The sequence below is a fragment of the Hyperolius riggenbachi genome, chromosome 10, assembly GCF_040937935.1.
Source record: "Hyperolius riggenbachi isolate aHypRig1 chromosome 10, aHypRig1.pri, whole genome shotgun sequence".
Lineage (NCBI taxonomy): Eukaryota > Metazoa > Chordata > Amphibia > Anura > Hyperoliidae > Hyperolius > Hyperolius riggenbachi.
This window is the reverse complement of record NC_090655.1, coordinates 126,419,909-126,439,973: the sequence shown is the minus strand read 5'-3', so window position 1 is coordinate 126,439,973 and position 20,065 is coordinate 126,419,909. Positions and strand designations below refer to the sequence as shown.

The window sequence follows — 20,065 nt, the reverse complement described above, 5'->3', positions numbered from 1 at the left end:
TCAGTATAGGTAGCAGGGTATAGGGCCTTAAGTATAGGTAGGTAGGTAGGTATAGGGGCCTTTAGGTAGGTAGGTATAGGGGCCTGTAGGTAGGCACGTATAGGGGGCCTTTAGGTAGGTATAAAGGCCTTTAGGTAGGTAGGTAGGTATAGAGGCCTGTAGGTAGGTATAGGGGCCTTTAGGTAGCTAGGTAGGTATAGGGGCCTTTAGGTAGGTAGGTACGTATAGGGGGCCTTTAGGTAGGTAGGTACGTATAGGGGGCCTTTAGGTAGGTAGGTACGTATAGGGGGCCTTTAGGTAGGTATAGTGTCCTGTAGGTAGTTAGGTATAGTGGCCGGTAGGTAGGTATAGTGTCCTGTAGGTAGGTAGGTAGGTAGTTAAAGGGACCTTCAGTATAGGTAGCAGGGTATAGGGCCTTAAGTATAGGTAGATATGTAGGTAGGTAGGTATAGGGGCCTTTAGGTAGGTAGGTATAGGGGCCTTTAGGTAGGTAGGTAGGTACATATAGGGGGCCTTTAGGTAGGTATAGGGGCCTGTAGGTAGGTAGGGATAGTGGTAGGTAGGTACGTATCCTTTAGGTAGGTATAGGGGCCTGTAGGTATAGTGGCAGGTAGGTAGGTACGTATAGGGGGCCTTTAGGTAGGTATAGAGGGAGCTATAGAGGTAGGTAGGTAGGTGTAGGTGTCGCTCCCCCTCCCCCCCCGTGCCTCCTCCGCTCACCCCCACGGCCTCCTCCGTCCCCCGTGCCTGCATAAGTATCAACTCACCTGTCCAGTGGAGCGCAGAGCGGCAGACCTCCTCGTTACTTCTCGGTTCCCTCTAGTGGCCGGACCGGCTTTTACTGATGACGTCATTGTAAAAGCCGTCACTAGATGGAACCAGGAAGTGAGCGAGAGGTCTGCCGCTCTGCGCTCCACTGGACAGGTGAGTTGATACAATGTATGCGGGCGGGCGGAGGAGGCGCGGGGCGCGCGGACGAGATACGGGGGGGGCTCGGAGGAGGACGAGTGCGAGCGGCGGATGCGCGGCGATGCAGCGTCGGGATTCGGCGGATTCGCAAAGTGGAAAATGGCGTCGGGATTCGAATCCACGAATCTCGAATATTTCCCAATATTCGAGGGATTCGTGGATTCGCCGGATTCGTCGTCCCATCCCTAATTTTTACACATACCCATGCTGGGTGGGAGAAATCTCTCTGTAAATGGACAATTGTGTGTAAAAAAAAAATCAAAAAATTGTCATTTACAGAGATACTTCTCCCACCCAGCATCTGTATGTGTAAAAATACACCACAAAACACATTATACTACTTCTCCTGAGTACGGCGTTACCACGTGTGGCACTTTTTTGCACCCTAAGTGCGCTAAGGGGCCCAAAGTCCAATGAGTACCTTTAGGATTTCACAGGTCATTTTGCGACATTTGGTTTCAAGACTACTCCTCACGGTTTAGTGCCCCTAAAATGCCAGGGCAGTATAGGAACCCCACAAATGACCACATTTTAGAAAGAAGACACCCCAAGGTATTCCGTTAGGAGTATGGTGAGTTCATAGAAGATTTTATTTTTTGTCACAAGTTAGCGGAAAATGACACTTTGTGAAAAAAAACAATACAAATCAATTTCCGCTAACTTGTGACAAAAAATAAAATCTTCTATGAACTCACCATACTCCTAACGGAATACCTTGGGGTGTCTTCTTTCTAAAATGGGGTCATTTGTGGGGTTCCTATAATGCTCTGGCATTTTAGGGGCCCTAAACCGTGAGGAGTAGTCTTGAAACCAAATGTCGCAAAATGACCTGTGAAATCCTAAAGGTACTCATTGGACTTTGGACCCCTTAGCGCAGTTAGGGTGCAAAAAAGTGCCACACATGTGGTACCGCCGTACTCAGGAGAAGTAGTACAATGTGTTTTGTGGTGTATTTTTACACATACCCATGCTGAGTGGGAGAAATATCTCTGTAAATAGACAATTGTGCGTAAATGACAATTTTTAATTTTTTTTTTTTACACACAATTGTCTATTTACAGAGATATTTCTCCCACTCAGCATGGGTATGTGTAAAAATACACCACAAAACACATTATACTACTTCTCCTGAGTACGGCAATACCACATGTGTGGCACTTTTTTGCAGCCTAACTGCGCTAAGGGGCCCAAAGTCCAATGAGCATCTTTAGGCTTTACAGGGGTGCTTACAATTAGGCACCACCCAAAATGCCAGGACAGTGAACACACCCCACAAATGACCCCATTTTGGAAAGTAGACACTTCAAGGTATTCAGAGAGAAGCATAGTGAGTCCGTGGCAGATTTCTTTTTTTTTTTTTTGTCGCAAGTTAAAAGAAATGGAAACTTTTTTTAGTGTCATTTTCCGCTAACTTGTGACAAAAAATAAAATCTTCTATGAACTCACCATGCCTCTCACTGAATACTTTGGGATGTCTTCTTTCCAAAATGGGGTCATTTGGGGGGTATTTATACTATCCTGGAATTTTAGCACCTCATGAAACATGACAGGTGGGCAGAAAAGTCAGAGATGCTTTAAAATGGGAAAATTCACTTTTGGCACCATAGTTTGTAAACGCTATAATTTTTACCCAATCCGATAAATATACACTGAATGTTTTTTTTTTTATCAAAGACATGTAGCAGAATAACTTTTGCGCTCAAATGTATAGGAAATTTTACTTTATTTGAAAAATGTCAGCACAGAAAGTTAAAAAAGTCATTTTTTTGACAAAATTCATGTCTTTTTTTTTGATGAATATAATAAAAACTAAAACTCGCAGCAGCAATCAAATAGCACCAAAAGAAAGCTGTATTAGTGACAAGAAAAGGAGGTAAAATTCCTTTAGGTGGTAGGTTGTATGACTGAGCAATAAACCGTGAAAGCTGCAGTGGTCTGAATGGAAAAAAAGGCTCTGGTCCTTAAGTGGCGAAAAGACTGTGGTCCTCAAGTGGTTAAGATTTAAACACAAGATTTTCCTCAGACTTAATCATTCCTGGCCATTTTAGTTAGAAACTTTTTTTTTTTTTTAAATGACTAGAAAGTTTAATGTTCATTTAGGTTGTGTTATAGCCATTTCTTTTAGTTAAATAGTATGGGAATTTCACCGTTGCGTTCCCCAGTCTGGGTGGTGAGTGGTTTTTTTACATGTATACCGTATTAATATTTCATTGTTCTGCAGAGAAGGGCTGGAGGGTTCCATCACGCTTTTCATCCTTCCTTCCAACTGCACAAGAACTGAATGATATAAAGAACAAGAAAAAGGTAAATGCTTGTTACATCAGCTGTGAATTCCTGAGGGCTCTTCTTAAATAATTATTAAATACTGTGTGTTATTTTCAGCTACTCATAACCGGGACAGAACAGTTCAATCAGAAGCCAAAGAAAGGCATACAATTCCTTCAAGAAAAGAATCTCTTGGCCACACCCATGAATAATAATGAAGTAGCGCTGTGGCTTAGGGAGAACCCCAGACTGGATAAAAAAATGATTGGAGAATTTGTGAGCGATCGAAACAACATAAACCTACTGGAGAGCTTTGTAGGGTGAGCCCATAAAGTATACTGTTCTATTTTCCATCCAGATTAATAGATTATCCAAATATACTTTTCTGTGGTCCTTATTTTTACATTAAATAACTTTAGGATTCTAGTTATGCGCTCATATTTTCCCTCCTTTTTTGTATGACAAGAAATGGTTGAATCTGTCATTCTGTTGCTTAAAAAAACAATAGAAACCAATGGGAACTGAAATGATTGGGAATTTATTTTGGAGGACTACTTTCATTTTATTACAAAACTTGCTATAAACCTAAATCTGCTTTGACGCTTTTTATTTATTTCATTTTTAATACAGTTATAAAATGTACTTTCATTTTCAATTTGCAGCATAAGAACTTAAAGAGACTGAAGTCTCTCAAAATTCAGGTTTTTATTTTAAAAATCTCTTTAATATCAATGCCCCAACTAAAACGTGGCATCCCCACGGCTGCACACTAACTAATTCCCCCAAACTCCCCGGGGCATATTGCGGGGAGCGCTTCCGTGAAGAGGCAGAGCTTTGGGCTGTAGCTCTGCCTCTACACACGTCCATCAGCGCAGATTGCTGCCTCTCCCCGCCCCTCTCAGACTTCTTTCACTGAAAAGGGCAGGGAGAGGCGGAGATACGCGTGGATTGACACGCATGGAGGCAGAGCTGCAGCTCAAAGCTCCGAGTCCCTGGGCTGCAAAATCCACAACCAAAGTCGTCTATTTTTGCTGGGGAGTTTGGGGTGATTTAGTTAGTGTGTAGCCGCGGGGAATGCAGCGTTTTAGTTAGGGCATTGATGTTAGAGATTTTTAAAATAAAAACCTGAATTTTATGAGACTTCAGAGTCTATTTAAATCTGATAAGACCTAATTGTGTTCCTTTGCAAGATTTTAGCAAGTATAAATATTGTTGCCATGAAACAGTCTAGCCAACCCCACCTTGCTGCAGAATTGCAGCTGCATTTGATTGGTTCAGTTGCAGTTCTCATATAGATTGCAACCAAACTTGTGTCAAGTTGGGAAAAGTTGAAGTTCACTGATCAACGCGCACTATGAGACTGCAAAGCTGTAGTGTTGTGTTTCTGTCTCCAAAGAGTAAGAGTGTACACACCCTTGCCCAATTATATTTCTTCCATGTAGTATGAAGGCCTACAGATATTAAACATTATGAACAGATTGTGTAGGTAAGCTCTTACACTACCTGGAGGTGGTAAAATTGGCCAATAACAATTTGATGTGTGTATGCACCCTTAATCTCTCTCAGCAGCAGAGACGAGCAAACTCAGCTCTGTGTTCCCAGCTAAAAAAGCAGGGGCACCCTCCTCACTCTACCCTGACTACCCCTTGTGAGTGGTGATTGGATAGAGGGAGGTGTTTTAATAGTTCATAGACCACTGTATATTTTTTTTTTTAATAGTTTTTTGAACAAGTCAGAAAGAGAAACAGTACATGTTTATTGTTGCACCAAAAAATAGATGTACAGAAATAACATACAGGACAATAGACTAGCACAGCCGGACCCAGAGTCTGGGTCCACAAAAATGAGTATCTCGAACAACATCCTGCAGAAGATGAATAGCGAACCAAGAGGCACGCAACAAACATAACTTGCTAGTGAGATCTCAAATGAGACAGAAAAACATAATGGAAGAACATACAATCTTAAGCCGCATCTACACGCGTAGATGCGGCCGCGATGCTCCTTATCAATCGAGCCGCTGATGCGGCTCGATTGATAAGATCCGACAGGACGGATCTCCGCACCGCCGATTCCCTGCTCGATCCCCGCGAGGGGACAATGGCAGGGAATCGTGCGGGAGATAAGCGGCACCGGCGGGGACGAGCGGGCACGAGCGGGGAATCGAATGCGGCGCACGCGCGGCGAGCGGGGACGCGGCGGGCACGCTCGTGGACGCGCAAGAGGCCGCCGATCGCCACAACATCTCCCCAACATCTCCCCGTGTAGACGGGGCTTTAGAGCTGTGCATTATCTGAGATATGAGAGCTGTTCAACTAAAACAGAACATAAAAACATCATACCCCTGCCATATAAAAAGACACCATTGCAAAAGCATTTTTGATCGACAAAGAAGTTTTATTGAAAATTAGTAACGAGTAAAAGGCAAGACATAATAAATGAGGGCATACTGCCTGAAACAACAAGGATGTGCTAAGATGAGAGCTCAACCATGTCTCAATACTACAAATAACCATTAACTCAGGGCGATTTGCCTATTAAAAAGAAACCGTATCCGAACTATGTATGAGAAGGACCAATATGTCACTGATTAGTGCAGTCAGCTAGGTCAGGAGAATCTGACCACTATCCATTCTAACCAAGCTGTATCTGACCAACACAGAAAAGCAGTTTTGCAGACCCAACAAGTTAGGTCTTTAAAGAACATAGCTAACATGGTTTATGTTCAGTTGACAGAACATTGTGAATGGCACATTATGATGTATTTCACACAATATGCATTAAACTTTCATTATGTGTAATGTGTATGTCCCATTCACTGTAGTAATTGCTTGATCCTCTTTAGGACATTCCAGTTCCAAGGCTTGAGAATAGATGAAGCTTTAAGGCTTTATCTCGAAGCGTTCCGCTTACCAGGAGAAGCACCTGTAATTCATAGGCTGCTGGAGGCTTTCACAGAGCATTGGAGGGTAAGCAGCAGCTTAGCTCTTTTTAACAGATAACTCACAATACTTGCCATAGCACAAGCTTATATTTGAAAGTGTAAAGCTTGTAGCGGTTTGTAAACAAGTGTTTATACATCTGTCTATCCATACTGCCTCTTAGGAAATGAAAACTGCTGATTATAATGAATAGGGAGGAGCTGGCATTTCATATCAAATCTGTTTTACAGTAAAAATCAAATCTCTTTAAATAAAAGCAAAATGAAAAATGCCGGTTTTACTTTGTTTTCAGTGCTGGTAGAATATTGTTATGGTTGTTTAACAGGACACCTTCAGCAGTTTATAAACCATTGCTACTGAAGTGGATCCAGGGCTGGATTTCTGGGCAGGCCCCATACGCCTAGGACTAGGGCGCAAGAGTGCCACGGGTGGGAAGGGAGCCATTCCTGTATACGCTGCCACATGGCTCGCCCATTCACCACACTTCCGTGTCTCTCCTCTAATACCAACCCGCAATTTATTATCCTGTCTGTGATTTGAGGAAGTGTAGCTAGCCAATCAGTGCCGCTTCTGGATCCCAGAGGTGGGACTTCCATCATGTATCTTTTGCAAAAACTTTGCTTGTGCAGAAAACACAGCAGGTTGCCAAGAGTTACTGGAAAACCCTCACCAATTGGTTGGAGCGTTCACAGGGACCAGTGGGAAAGGGCAAAAGTCATGTGGCAGGAGGGGAAGTGGTTGCTGTCTGCTGACAGAAGGACATCGGAAATACCACAGGAGAGGAAGAGAGAGATGCACTATGTCCGTCCTGTTTAGTAGGAGGCCGAATAACAAGTTTGTGAGTGACTGGCCGGCTGTGGGAGAGCACACTGATGGTAGCTCAGCACACTGAGACTGACGGCAAGACATCCCATCACTCCTCAGTAACGCTATATAGAAGCTCGACGTTTAATACAAAATAACAATACTGTATACAGAAGCCATACTGTACTTTACAGCAGAAATACAAAAAAAAGACTCCAGAATATCTGTTAATATTGCTTACTCATAAAGGTTTTATTTTTCACCTTGGGATTGTCTTGACAACCAGCAAGCTGGAAAGCTTGGCAGTCAGTGACATGCTCTCTATCACTGCGCTTTGTTGGAGGGAGGATGAGTGTCAGTCTGTATCATGCCACCTTTATTAAGGCGCAATTAGGCATACATTTAAAAAAGCCACAAGTAAAAATGGATACCAATTTACTGGTTAGTAGAATATTGGTAAATTTACTGATAGCAGAATTTCAGTAAATTTCAAGGTATTATACTATGTACCTTTACCGTTAGCAGAATATTGGTAAATGTACTGTTAGCAGAATTTCGGTAAATTTCAAGGTATTATACTATGTATTTTTACAGATGGTAGAATTTTGGTAATATTAGATTAACAATATTCTCAGGGTTGAATTTCTGGGAAGGACCGCCCACTTTGCTGAACACAGGGATTTGGGGGAACAGAGTTGCATGGCTGCGGCAGATCCTATAAGCTCCCTCTGGAGGATGTAGAGAACTGTACAGTTATACAGGCAGTGTAACTTACAGTAAATGGTAAGCTTCTTCTAGTGCCCGAGAGAGAAAAGTAGAAGTCATTGGAATGGTCCAACGCTACATCCACAGCCTCCCAGGGGGAATTAGAGCTAATTTAGAAAATAGTTGGTTTTACTGTAGAAGAATATTTGTGTTTGGCAAGCGGAGTAGGTGTGGATTCCATTAGTTGGTGTGGATGGGGGCCGTTGGTGACTGTGGGCCTTGAGTGGTAAGAAATCAGGCCCTGAGTGGATCAGGAAGCTAGCATTTTAATCACTGCCTTTTTTATTAATAGGCAAAATTTATGAATTGGGTGCAAACAAATGCTCTGATTGGCCAATTGTGGCATGGCTCAAAGGTGTGTGTATCATTATTTCTCCTACTTGTTCTTTTCTCCTCAAGATCACCTGTTGGGTGACTATAATGAATCCTTTAGCAACCACCATCACATGTGAAAGGGATGTCGCATGTAATGCTGGTAGCTAAAGGTTTCATTCTAGTCACCCAACAGGTGACCTTGAGGAGAAAAGATCTGTATGTAAGTAACTCTTGTGCTTAAACACAAATTGGTCAAATGTCATGCAACTTTTATCTTGAAGAATTAGGAAAAATTACGTAAAAGACATGTTGCTGTGAGTGCTAGTTGCCCTGTTCTGACTTCTTAGGAAGGTAGAGTAAAGGCCAGTACCACATGACCAACCACACAACAAGTTGTTTACCTGACAAGTACGTACACACACACCAACCAACTAAACAACCAACTCTTTTAAATACTATGTGTGCAAGCTAAATGACAAACTGCACAACATGTCCACATTCAAAAACAATAAAGTTGTTCAAAAGACTTGTACACACATTCCTGATAGTTGGTCAGATTGATCCACTGTTTGGATCTGGCAAGCAACCTGTTACCAGTTGGTCATCTGGTTGTTTGTCAGCTTTACACACACCCAACTTATCTTCCAACAGACAGGTTTGGAATATAGTTGGACAGATTGTTGTATATATGAGCCTTAAAACTTGCACACCTTTTTATGTTTGTCTTTATTTTACTAGGTTTTGAGTGCCTATGTTTTATTATTGTAATGATGAAAGCACTGTAGTTTATTGCCTCTGCATCATATTTTTCATGTATAAAAGTTTTTTTATCATTTGTATTGCCCTTAGAACTCCAATGGGACACCTTTTGCCAACAGCGATTCTAGCTTTGCTTTGGCCTATGCTGTCATCATGCTGAATACTGACCAGCATAATCACAATGTCCGCAAACAGAATGTGCCAATGACTCTGGAGGTGAGCTGAGTTAATAAAAATATATTCGTATTCCTTTCTCTGATAAATCTGAACAACACCAGGCGTTAACACCTCTCAAGGTCTTCTTATTTCTGCAGACGTATATGTAGAAGCCTCTTGATTAGCTGATGTAAAACCACTTATGAAATACCTGTCCAAAGCCTAGATATTGACAACTTCCTACACCCCTGACTGTAAGTTTTGTTGGCTGCACTCTTATCAGGGAGAATCAGTTTTTACCTTCACCCTTCCAGACTAAGCAGTAGAATGGTGTGATTCAAAACTAGAGCAGCAGCTTTACCAGCAGTGCCTCAATTCTACTCAGCTTCTTCTAATAAGATCGTATGGGGTGCGACCTTAACGTTGCACTATGCGACGTTAAGGTCGCACCCCATGCGACCTTATAGGCGCATTGGGTGTGCCGGTTTCGTCGCACCGCGATGCAACGTTTTGCATGATACTTTGCGCGCGAGTTCATTTTAAAATGGTGCTAACCTAGTTAGCACCCTACTTTACACGCCCAAAGTCTTTAGGCGTGCTAACTAGGTTAGCACCGCTTTGTGAATCAAGCCCGTAGTGTCCACAGGCTAAGCTGACACTAAGCCACCTAAATTAACCCCCCAATAACTTAACACTGGTGACCTGATTTGCAGAGCAGTGGTATTGTAGGTGCTGACTATGTGCTAATTAAGATTACCATAGCTTCAAATTTGTGCTTTGCGGTCTCAGCACTTTTAGACTCTTTGAACCTTTTTCAGGAAAGCAGAACTGTATAATCTTTAGGAAACTTTCATAATGCACAACAGAATTCATTGTGTGCTTGTACACAATTCAAAGAAAAAAAAAATCTGCCTCTAAACTTTCACAGTCAGTTTTTTTTTCTGCTCTACTTCCTAGAAAAGGCCATGGACAGAGGAATAGCTTAGTGCAACTACACACGCACTCACTGTCACATGCCCTCACTTTCTTGCACAGTCACACGCCCTCACTGTCTTGCACAGTCACACACGCTCTCACACAAATCAAAGATAGCTTTATTGGCATGACCAAAGCAGGTATTGCCAAAACTGGGAAATGCTTGACATGGAAGTGGGTGGGGGTAGGGGCACAGTGGGCTGGCAGTTTGTGGACATTTTTAGGTAGTTTGTTTATTCTCCTCTGTCTGTGGCATGCTGTGGATTTCTCTTCGCCTAGTACAATGTAGTTTAATCTCATCCTTTTTGTGAAAGTCTGGAAATAGTGCCATCAATTTCTTAAAGGATGTTTCCCTGGTTGCAGTATATTTGGGACAGTGCAGCAGGAAGTGATTCTCATCCTCTATGGTCTTCTGCTCATGGTGTTGGCATAGTCTATTTTCCCTGGGCTTGCATGTCTCGATTTCGAGCTTGTGGACACTCAGTCTGTAGACTCATGCACACTTTCTCACATACGCACACACCCTCTCACACTCTTACTTAAATGACAACTGTCGTGAGAGGTATATGGAGGCTGCCATATTTATTTCCTTTTAAGTAATACCAGTTGCCTGGCAGTTCTGCTGATCCTCTCCCTTTAATACTCTTAGCCCTAGTCCCTGAACAAGCATGCAGCAGATCAGGTGTTTCTGACATTGTCAGAACTGACAAGATTAGCTGCATGCTTGTTTCTGGTGTTATTCAGACACTACTACAGGCAAATATCTCAGCAGGGCTGCCAGGCAACTGGTATTGCTTAAAAGGAAATCAATATGGCAGCCTGCTTATACCTTTCACTACAGTTCTCCTTTAATCTCCAAGGCTCACACACTTTCTATCGGTACACTGTATATTAGAGGTTATCTTGTGGCAGCAGGTTCAGACCCTTGGAGGGCTTTCTCACCTGCCCATTCACCATTTCAGGAATGTTTCTCTGAAGCAGTAAATGGCAGCAATAGATGGCTACACCATACAAAAGCATAAATTGCTTAAACTTCTACAAAGCATTGTTCCAGCACCCCTATTTGTGTTCTGTTCTCTAGCTCAATTAATCTTTCTTCATCAGGAGTTCAGGAAGAATTTGAAAGGTGTCAATGGTGGGAAGGATTTTGACCAGGATATGCTAGAAGATGTTTACCATGCAATCAAGTAAGTTGCTAGAAGTTGTTATAGTTATGTATTTCTATAGTGCTGGCATTTTGTTCAGGGCTTTACAGAATCCTTTCACACTATGCAAGACAAATAACATTTTATCAGCGCCACAGAATATGTTGGCTCTTTATAAATAAATAATAATAATATCTCTCCTTTCTCTTGGTGGACTCAAAGCACCAGAGCTGCAGCCACTGAGACGTGCTCTATAGGCAGTAGCAGTGTTAGGGAGACTTGCCTAAGGTCTCCTAATTAATAGGTACTGACTTACTGAACAGGCAGAGCCGAGATTCGAACCCTGGTCTCCTGTGTCAGAGGCGGAGCCCTTAACCAGTACACCAGCAAACAGCTGGATGTGGCTGCAATAACTTATTGGCAACCTATATAAAAAAAAAAATTCTGTTTTGGGTTACTTTTGTTGCAGTTGGGAAGTAATGGTGCTGCTGGAAGCTGAGGCTCAGGATATGACCGGCATATTATAGTATTTAATATACTGCTTATTTCTTCTTCTTCTTTTTTTTATTGGACTCTGGATCTACATGATCAGGTTTCTGTTAGCGCTGTGCTGTCGTCATTGTACCTTGTCTAACTGCTAAGAAGCTGGGCTGTCCTTAATACTCACAGCTGTTTATAGGCAGTTAGGGCTTAAGAACTGCTCAGAAATCCAGTCTGCTCGGTAAATCCAACACCAGAGACATGAAAGCTCTGGGGATTACCATCCTCAGGAGACAGGATGTGATCTCTGGCACGCCTTTGCTTTCATTTCTCCTTTTCATGCTGGAAGCTGTGAGGTCAGTCTTGGAATGTCTTGGGTGATAGGCGCACGCTTCGGCACTTTAGCACAAGTAGACGTAGCATTAGCTTACTTGCCTGGTGCAATAATGAAATTGTTTATATTGTACAGCCTCTGTATTTCTTAAAGTGAACCTGAACCAAGTAAAATGTATTTAAAATACACATGGTGTACCTTCAAATGAATATTACATACTTACCTCACCCTCCGGTCTTCTCAGCTCACCATTTTCTTCTTACGATTCCTTTCAGTTCTGACAAGATTTTGTTAGAACGGAAATATATCAGCTGCTGAAAGTTCTATATCAGTTGCTGTCCGTTATAACTGAAAGGACAACTGATGAGCAAGGTAATGTCCATGTTTCCCTATGGCTCAAGTGAGCGATATTACAGTTTAGCAATGTCCTGGTCTGGAAGCTGTTACGCGTCGCAGTCATTTTCAAAATGGAGGTCTGAGAATTCCATTAATCACAGTGGGCAAACAGGTCACGGGACAGGAGAAAGATATTGATGAGTAGACTACATGGGAGGTAAGTATAACGTGTGATGTTTATTTTGACTTTTAATTTTCAGTTCCGGTTTGCTTTAAACCCGAACTAAACTTATGGTGTGAACTAGCATGGCCAGATACTAGATACCACTTTATGAAATTGTGTATAAAGCAATTCCTACTGCACTAGTAGGCATGGAGGGAATGGTTTTCATTATCTTTGTGAAGAAGCTGATGGTTGCTCTGGAGTGGACTTACTGAAAAATCAAAAACTTGGTCTATAGAGATTGGGGAGGTTGGGGCAATGTCTGCTTAGACAGACTTCTGCAGGAGGAGGGGGAGCTAGGTACACACAATACAATTTTCTGGCAGATATACCTGCCAGAGCGATTTTTTTTCCAACATGTCCGTAGAAATGAATGAAAATAGATCGGAAAATGGATTGAAATTCAGATCGGACATGTTGGGAAAAAATTGATCTGGCAGGTAAATCTGCCAGAAAATTGTATCGTGTGTGTACCTAACATTAGTCATTCATATTTGTCCATTCTCTTAAATGGGCATTGTGACGGAACCGCTTGCTAGATCCCGACCCGGGCCACTCCGTCAAGTCAACGCTTCCAGAACCTCAGGAACCAACTCAGCTGCAGGACGGTACTGGGATAAGCCTTTGCATTGGGCAGAACCAATGTCATTAAGCAAGCCCGCACAGAAGCAAGAGACAGCACTCTGAACTTCTGTGATTCCAAACAGTCACACTTTATTCAGTCAAACAAAACAATTTATACACTTAACAGCAGAGCCCCCACCTTTGGGAAGGATTGCCCATCCCAAAACCATGTGGTACCCACTATACAAGGTTAAACCGTTTATCTTATCTATCTGTACACAATTAGGTCCAGCACCTGGAATACACTGCTGTACACATCACAATGGCTCCCCACAGAGATAATTAACCCTCCTGGCGGTTTGTCAACATCCGCCAGGGGGCAGCAAATACGTTTTTAAAATGTTTTTTTTTCATGTAGCGAGACAAGGTCTCGCTACATGATAGCCGCTGCTCAGCGGCATCCCCCCAGCCCCTCCGATCACCGCCGGCGATCGGAGATTAGGAGATCCCGTTCAAAGAACGGGATCTCCTGGAGGGCTTCCCCCGTCGCCATGGCGACGGGGCGGGATGACGTCACCGACGTCATCGACGTCGTGACATCAAAGGGGACTCCGATCCACCCCACAGCGCTGCCTGGCACTGATTGGCCAGGCAGCGCACGGGGTCTGGCGGGGGGGGGGGCTGCTGCGATGACGCGGGTAGCGGCGGCGATCGGGCACTGCACGCAGCTAGCAAAGTGCTAGCTGCGTGCAGCAAAAATAAAATTATGCAAATCGGCCCAGCGGGGCCTGAGCGGTGCCTCCCGGCGGCATAGCCCGTGCTCAGCACGGGCTTACCGCCGGGGAGGTTAAATCAGGTGATGATATTCCTAGCCCGATAGTCTTTTGAGGACACACTGGCTTCAATTCATCAAGCATTACCACATTCGGTAATGCTGAAAACAGCTGAGTTAACGGAGGACTTAAGAAAATGTTAATTCATCAAAGCTGTTACCGAATGAGAAGCTGAAATCACAGAGCAATGAGATAAATTACCGACTTGTGCTCAACACATGTCAGCAAATGTCAGTAAATGTTAATTCATCAAGGTTACCACATTCACTAACACATTCGGTGTTTATCTCCAGCTCTCCCCTGTCGTTACAGGCTTCGAAAGCCTTCTGTGTGAATGTTTTCATGATTAACAGGAGCAGGCAGCCAATAGAAACAGCCCCTGTTCTCCTGCAAGTGCTGCTGATAGGTCACACAGGCTTCTCCACACAAGCTTCCAGACCTCCCAGGCAGTGAGCAGAGATAACGGGACAAAAGATATCCCCAGATGTCCTTCGGTGGTTTAACCCTTTGAGTCCCTGTTTGAATATACAAAGATGCAAGTGGTGAAATCACCAAGCATGGCATTTGTAATGTCTCCAGGAAGTTTATCTACGTTGTGGCAAATAAGTAAAATGTTAAGAAACACTGATGGACAGATTCAGAGCAGCAGAGGCAGTATAAGTAACACTAGCAGTAAATATAACACGTTTACATGTAAAGGGATGTCTGGATGCCTTCTATTGTTATCAGCTTGTAACAACACAGAGACATTCCAAGCTGCTCTGCACCACTCTGCCGTTATCTAACAGCCTTTGATGAACTGAAGCCGTAGTACTTCGGTAACTTAACGAACCTCTACCACATGTGTGAAAATATTGATGAATTAGCACAGTGAAGTGTAAAATACCGAATGCGGTATTTTAAGGACTGGGATTTTGTTATCGAACACCCTTTGATGAATTGAAGCCACTGTCCGTAAAGATGTTAACTGTCTCCAGCCATGTGGGCACCTTCCAAGGGCCTGTGACATCACAGGGCTAAGTAAGTCCAAGACAGCCCGGAGCCACTGTTTAAGTGAGGACACAGTCTATCATACAGTCTGTAATGTAAAAGCCTGCTTCTCTCCAACCCATGCATGCTTCTCAAACGCCTGGGCTGGCCGGTGCATCAGAGGAACGCTGTATACTTTGGGGACCCCCAAATGTCCCCCAATCCATTTGGTCACGGCTCACATGACAGGCATATACTACAGGGCAGTCGATTTTCCCCAAAAAATGTTGCGAATATCATGTAGCAAATTTTTTTTTTGTTTTATTTTTTGTTTGGATTTCTTTTCACAAACTCTCAAACTCCATTAAATCTAAGCAATAGCGGCAGCCCAGCTAGGATACTAGGCTACATCACCATGCTGGAAAAGAACAAAGATGAAAAAAATAATTAAGAAGAGTTATGCACAATGATAGAGAAAGAGAAAAAAAACAGGACAAAAATAGAAGGAAGTGCAGACCAACCATCATTTATCATTTATTATTTAGTTAGTAGTAGTGGTGGTGGTGGCGGCGGTGGCACCACATCTTCCAATGCGCTTTGCAGTATATATAGTCTTGTCATTAACTTTCCCTCATAGGAGCTCATAATCTAATCCCTACCATAGTGATTGTATTCTAGGGCCAATTTTAGGAGGAAGCCAATTAATTTATCTGTATGTTTTTGGGATGTGGGAGGAAACCAGAGTGCCCAGAGGAAACTCACAGGCATGTGGAGAATATACAAACTCCTTGCAGAAGTTGACCTGGCTGGGATCCGAACCAGGGACCTAGTGCTGCAAGGCTAGAGTGCTATCCACTACTAGGCCACCGTGCTGCTTAATTGTAGCACAAAAATGAAATCCTGTTGTAAAGTTCTTTACAGAGCTTTGAAGTTCCAGTTCAGACTGCTCTGGGGCAAGAAGTTGGTATAGTCTGTCATGGCATTCTTTCGGACTGTAAACTGTTTGACCTCCATTTTTTAACAATTGGCCTTTTAGTAATCAGCATATCAAAGTACAGGAAGTCAGTTGTTATTCTACTGTTTATCCAAATTGAATTGGTGTTCTGCAGATTGAAAGCTATGTGCACACATTAGACTAAATAATATTATAGTAATACGATTTAAAGGTGCTAATATAAAGTACAACAACGCTTGGATCAATTGGCAAGCAGCACAGAAGTTAAGTACAGATTGTGTCCACCCTGTTTGCAAAATAAATATGGAATCGGATCAAATAACCTTAGTTCATGCCTTCATTACATGCCTTCGTTATATCCCGAGTGGACTATTGGACTGGACTATTGTAATGCTCTCTACACTGGCCTTCCAAGAAAGGACTTTGCACCGCCTACAGCTCATACAGAATACTGCTGCCAGACTGTTAACCAACCAACCCCGTCACTGCCACATAACACCAATCCTGCACTCCCTTCACTGACTACCTATAAAGTGGAAGATTCTATGCACACACACACACACACACCTTCCTGGTTGGTATACTACAAGTTTTTATTACATAGCAAATTATCTGCACACCAGTCTGGAATTAGTCACGGTTTGCATGTGAAAGGCAGCAGCTCCCTTCCCCCTCAGCCTCACAAACTGCAATAAACAAAGCACACACACAGAGCATGCAGGGGGTGTGCATGATTTCTCCCTATCACAGCCGAGGCAGACCTTTCCTCTCTCTGGGTCGACAAAGCTTGACAAAGAAAAGATTAGATATATTACAGAGACAGTGCAACTAGAAAAGGCTGCGGTAATACAGACCACATTAGAACAGGTATAGGAACTTATAGGATAGAAGAGTCTCTTTAAGCCTTGTACACATGTATGAGGAATGTTGCTTGGCAGAGATCATAATTCAATCCCTAAGGCAACCGTTTGGGGCCAAGGCTATACAGACATAACATGTTCTGTTGCTATGCAGGGGGTAAGAGGGGGGCGCTCAACAGAGTAGCAAGGAGCAGACTAGGTCAGTAAATAGAACAATCCAGCACTTGGCCAAGATGATGATCTGCCGGGCAAATCACTGACCAAGGCACTGAGAGGGGATCAATGAGATCACAGAAGCAATAACAATGACAGAAGTTGGCAAAACACCAATTGTGACCAACTTTTGGTAATGAAAAAAACTGTCAGCTCTGCTACTGGTACCCCCTGTTTAGTGACATGCTGACAAGACAGCAGAAGGCACAGTTTTTCAGAGTGCTGATGGGAAACTCACTACAACATACTTGCATCTGCTCAGATCCATGCCATATTCTATGTTCCCAAAATTAATTATTGGAAACTGGGCGTTTATGTGATGACATGTATTAAATGACCATGCTGATGGGAGCAATAATTGCTTAAATATTGCATGGCTTACAAGTTGTCTTGGTTGCTGAACACACATCTTCATAATGCCGTCACCTCTGCCATAGCAACTTGTAAGGGAATCAACTGAAGGACTGAATGACTTGGGTTTTTATGATTAAATGATTTGGGGTTCAATGGTTGAATGATCTTGAGTATCATGTTTAAATCATGTCCAGTACTCTGTGTTCTTGCCACAGTCATAAAATATAGTGGTAAGTGAATGCCCCAACCCCCCCCCCCCCTCTCCCCTTCCCCAACAGACTGTAGTAGAGATTACATTGCAAAATACTCTAGGCAGTGAGGCAGGGAACACACTTGACTGTTTTCGTGCGCGTTTTCTGCACAGAAAAACTGAGAAATCATGTTAATCAATGGGCTAGTGCACACTTGATACGTTTTTCGCGCGCAGAAAAAAAAACTGACATTCTGCATGATGACTATGCACGTTCTGTCAGTTTTCTCTATCAATTACATGAGCTGCTGTGAAAAAACGCGCGCGGTTTCCTGCATAGAAACACACTTGGTGTGCAGAAAAACGCGTGCAGAAAACTGAAAGACAAGTGTGTTCCCTGCCTGAGTCACTCCTCTGAGGGGGCAGTTGGTCACAATGAACATTGTCTGCGGTGTGTTATTGGTATATAAATGCACAGTAATGATAAAAATAAGTAGAACTTTGTCATTAATGTATTTATAGTGTATTGATTTCTGTGTTCTTGCTCTCACTAGAAATGAGGAAATCGTAATGCCGGACGAGCAGTCTGGTCTGGTAAAGGAGAACTACGTGTGGAGCGTGCTGCTACACAGAGGTGCCACGTCGGAGGGCATTTTCCTGCATGTTGCCCCCGGAAGCTATGATCATGATCTCTTCACAATGACGTGGGGACCAACTATTGCAGCACTGTCATATGTGTTTGACAAGAGCATGGAGGAGACCATTATTCAGAAAGCTATATCTGGATTCAGGTAATGATTTACAACTACCTCTAGTATTGTATTCAGTGATCTAATTTCTCTAGGTACTTCTGAATGATAACACCGTAAAAGAAAGCACAAATGGGCTTTTGTGTTAATATGATTGTCCACTTTAAAACTGATATAGCATAGACAATGTACATGCCTGAAATACTGTAGATACATGTCCTTGTTTTTTGTTTTTTTTCAAATGTCCCCTACAGAATTCAGCTTTGTGCTCGCTGAAAAAGCCAACAGAAGTTGTCATCTTATGTTGTAGCCAGTGTTTTCTCCTCCTTATTATACTTCTTGTGTATTTCTGACACCAACTCTGATTATCTACCGTATCTATCTATAAGCAATAGTCTCACTTGCCAAGATAGCAATGATCCCCTTTCAACTGCTCACTGAATGCAGTGTTTTAACTTCATTAAAATGGCTTAATTTTAATGTATTATATATTAAATGGCTTAAAGAGGAACTGTAACGACAAAACGGCCCCTGGGGGGTACTCACCTCGGGTGGGGGAAGCCTCCGGATCCTAATGAGGCTTCCCACGCCGTCCTCCATCCGTCAGGGGTCTCGCTGCAGCCCTCCGTGCAGCGGTGACGTAATATTTACCTTCCTGGCTCCTGCGCAGGCGCTCTGACGGCTGTCGGCGCCGAAGTAGGCGGAAATACCCGATCGCCGTCGGGTCTGCTCTACTGCGCAGGCGCAAGTTTCCGGCGCCTGCGCAGTAGAGCGGACCCGACGGAGATCGGGTATTTCTGTCTATTTCCGTGCCGAAAGTCGCCACAGCGCCCCCGCTGGAGCCAGCAAAGGTAAATATTGAACTGACAGTCAGCACAGTCGCCGGCTGTTCGGAGGGCTGCAGCGAGACCCCCCGTGGGACAGAGGACGGCGTGGGAAGCATCATTAGGATCCGGAGGCTTCCCCCACCCGAGGTGAGTACCCCCCAGGGGATCTTTTTAATGTTACAGAGTCTCTTTAATGTTTTTTTTTTTTTGCTATATTCTTTTATAAATGATTTATAATTTTTGATCATATGACCTAAAGCCAATGAATGAAGAGTCAGATTTCAAGCTGTGTGGGCGAGGCTGCTGCTTGCGTCTGTTTTGCATCTTTACATCACTGTTTAGACTGTAAGAGGGCTGGCACAGACTGAATCTGTCTGAGATGAATGTAGCATACAGTATAGATAGACCGTGGTGCTGGAAGGGACCAGTGTCTGGGCTCCTAAGGGCCTTTTCACACTTAATCCGCTACGTTGGACATGCGTTTGCGTTAGTGCACATTTTTTCCTGAAATGTAATAGAAAGCCTATTAATCCCCACACGCTGGCATCCGAAAAAAAAAAAAATTGGATTAAAAAAAAAAAAAAAAAAAAAAATGGTCACAAATAGGTTTTCTATTACATTTCAGGAAAAATGTGTACTAACGCAAACGCATTCCCAACGCAGCGGATTAAGTGTGAAAGGGCCCTTACTAAGTTATTTTATATTGATTTATTTGGCCTCAGCTTATCATGCAGTTTCTATGTGGTTGTGTTCCTGCACAGATGTACAGGGGTGTTATTTTGGATGCCTATCACCACTGACTAAGTAGAGTAAAATCGATTAAAAGCTGTTTAAAAGGGGGAAGTTGGTGGACTCGCCTCCGTCGTAGAAAGAAAGACCGGACAATGGGACATTACTCACAGTATAAACTAACTTTTTATTAAAAGCTCCAAAGCGGTTCACCGGTCACAATCCCGCTTCATCAGGCAAAAAAATTTTGTATGGTACAAAATCAGGTCAGTGGCCTGGCTGAGCGCCTCTGTTTGTTATACAGAGGCACTCAGCCAGGCATTTGACCCGATTTTGTACCCTCCAAAAATTTTT

General features: G+C 43.1%; 1 protein-coding gene across 10 annotated transcripts in view; it reads left to right on the top strand.

The window, feature by feature from the left end:
- GBF1 (golgi brefeldin A resistant guanine nucleotide exchange factor 1) overlaps positions 1–20,065 on the top strand; it is a 303,641-nt gene that overhangs the window by 222,037 nt on the left and 61,539 nt on the right. For all 10 annotated transcript variants that reach the window (XM_068257939.1, XM_068257941.1, XM_068257940.1 and 7 more), the window contains 6 exons: positions 3,191–3,273; positions 3,352–3,554; positions 6,080–6,203; positions 8,910–9,035; positions 11,055–11,137; positions 17,961–18,197. In XM_068257939.1, coding sequence (XP_068114040.1) covers positions 3,191–3,273; positions 3,352–3,554; positions 6,080–6,203; positions 8,910–9,035; positions 11,055–11,137; positions 17,961–18,197 — 856 coding nt within the window. The remainder of the gene's footprint in view (positions 1–3,190; positions 3,274–3,351; positions 3,555–6,079; positions 6,204–8,909; positions 9,036–11,054; positions 11,138–17,960; positions 18,198–20,065) is intronic.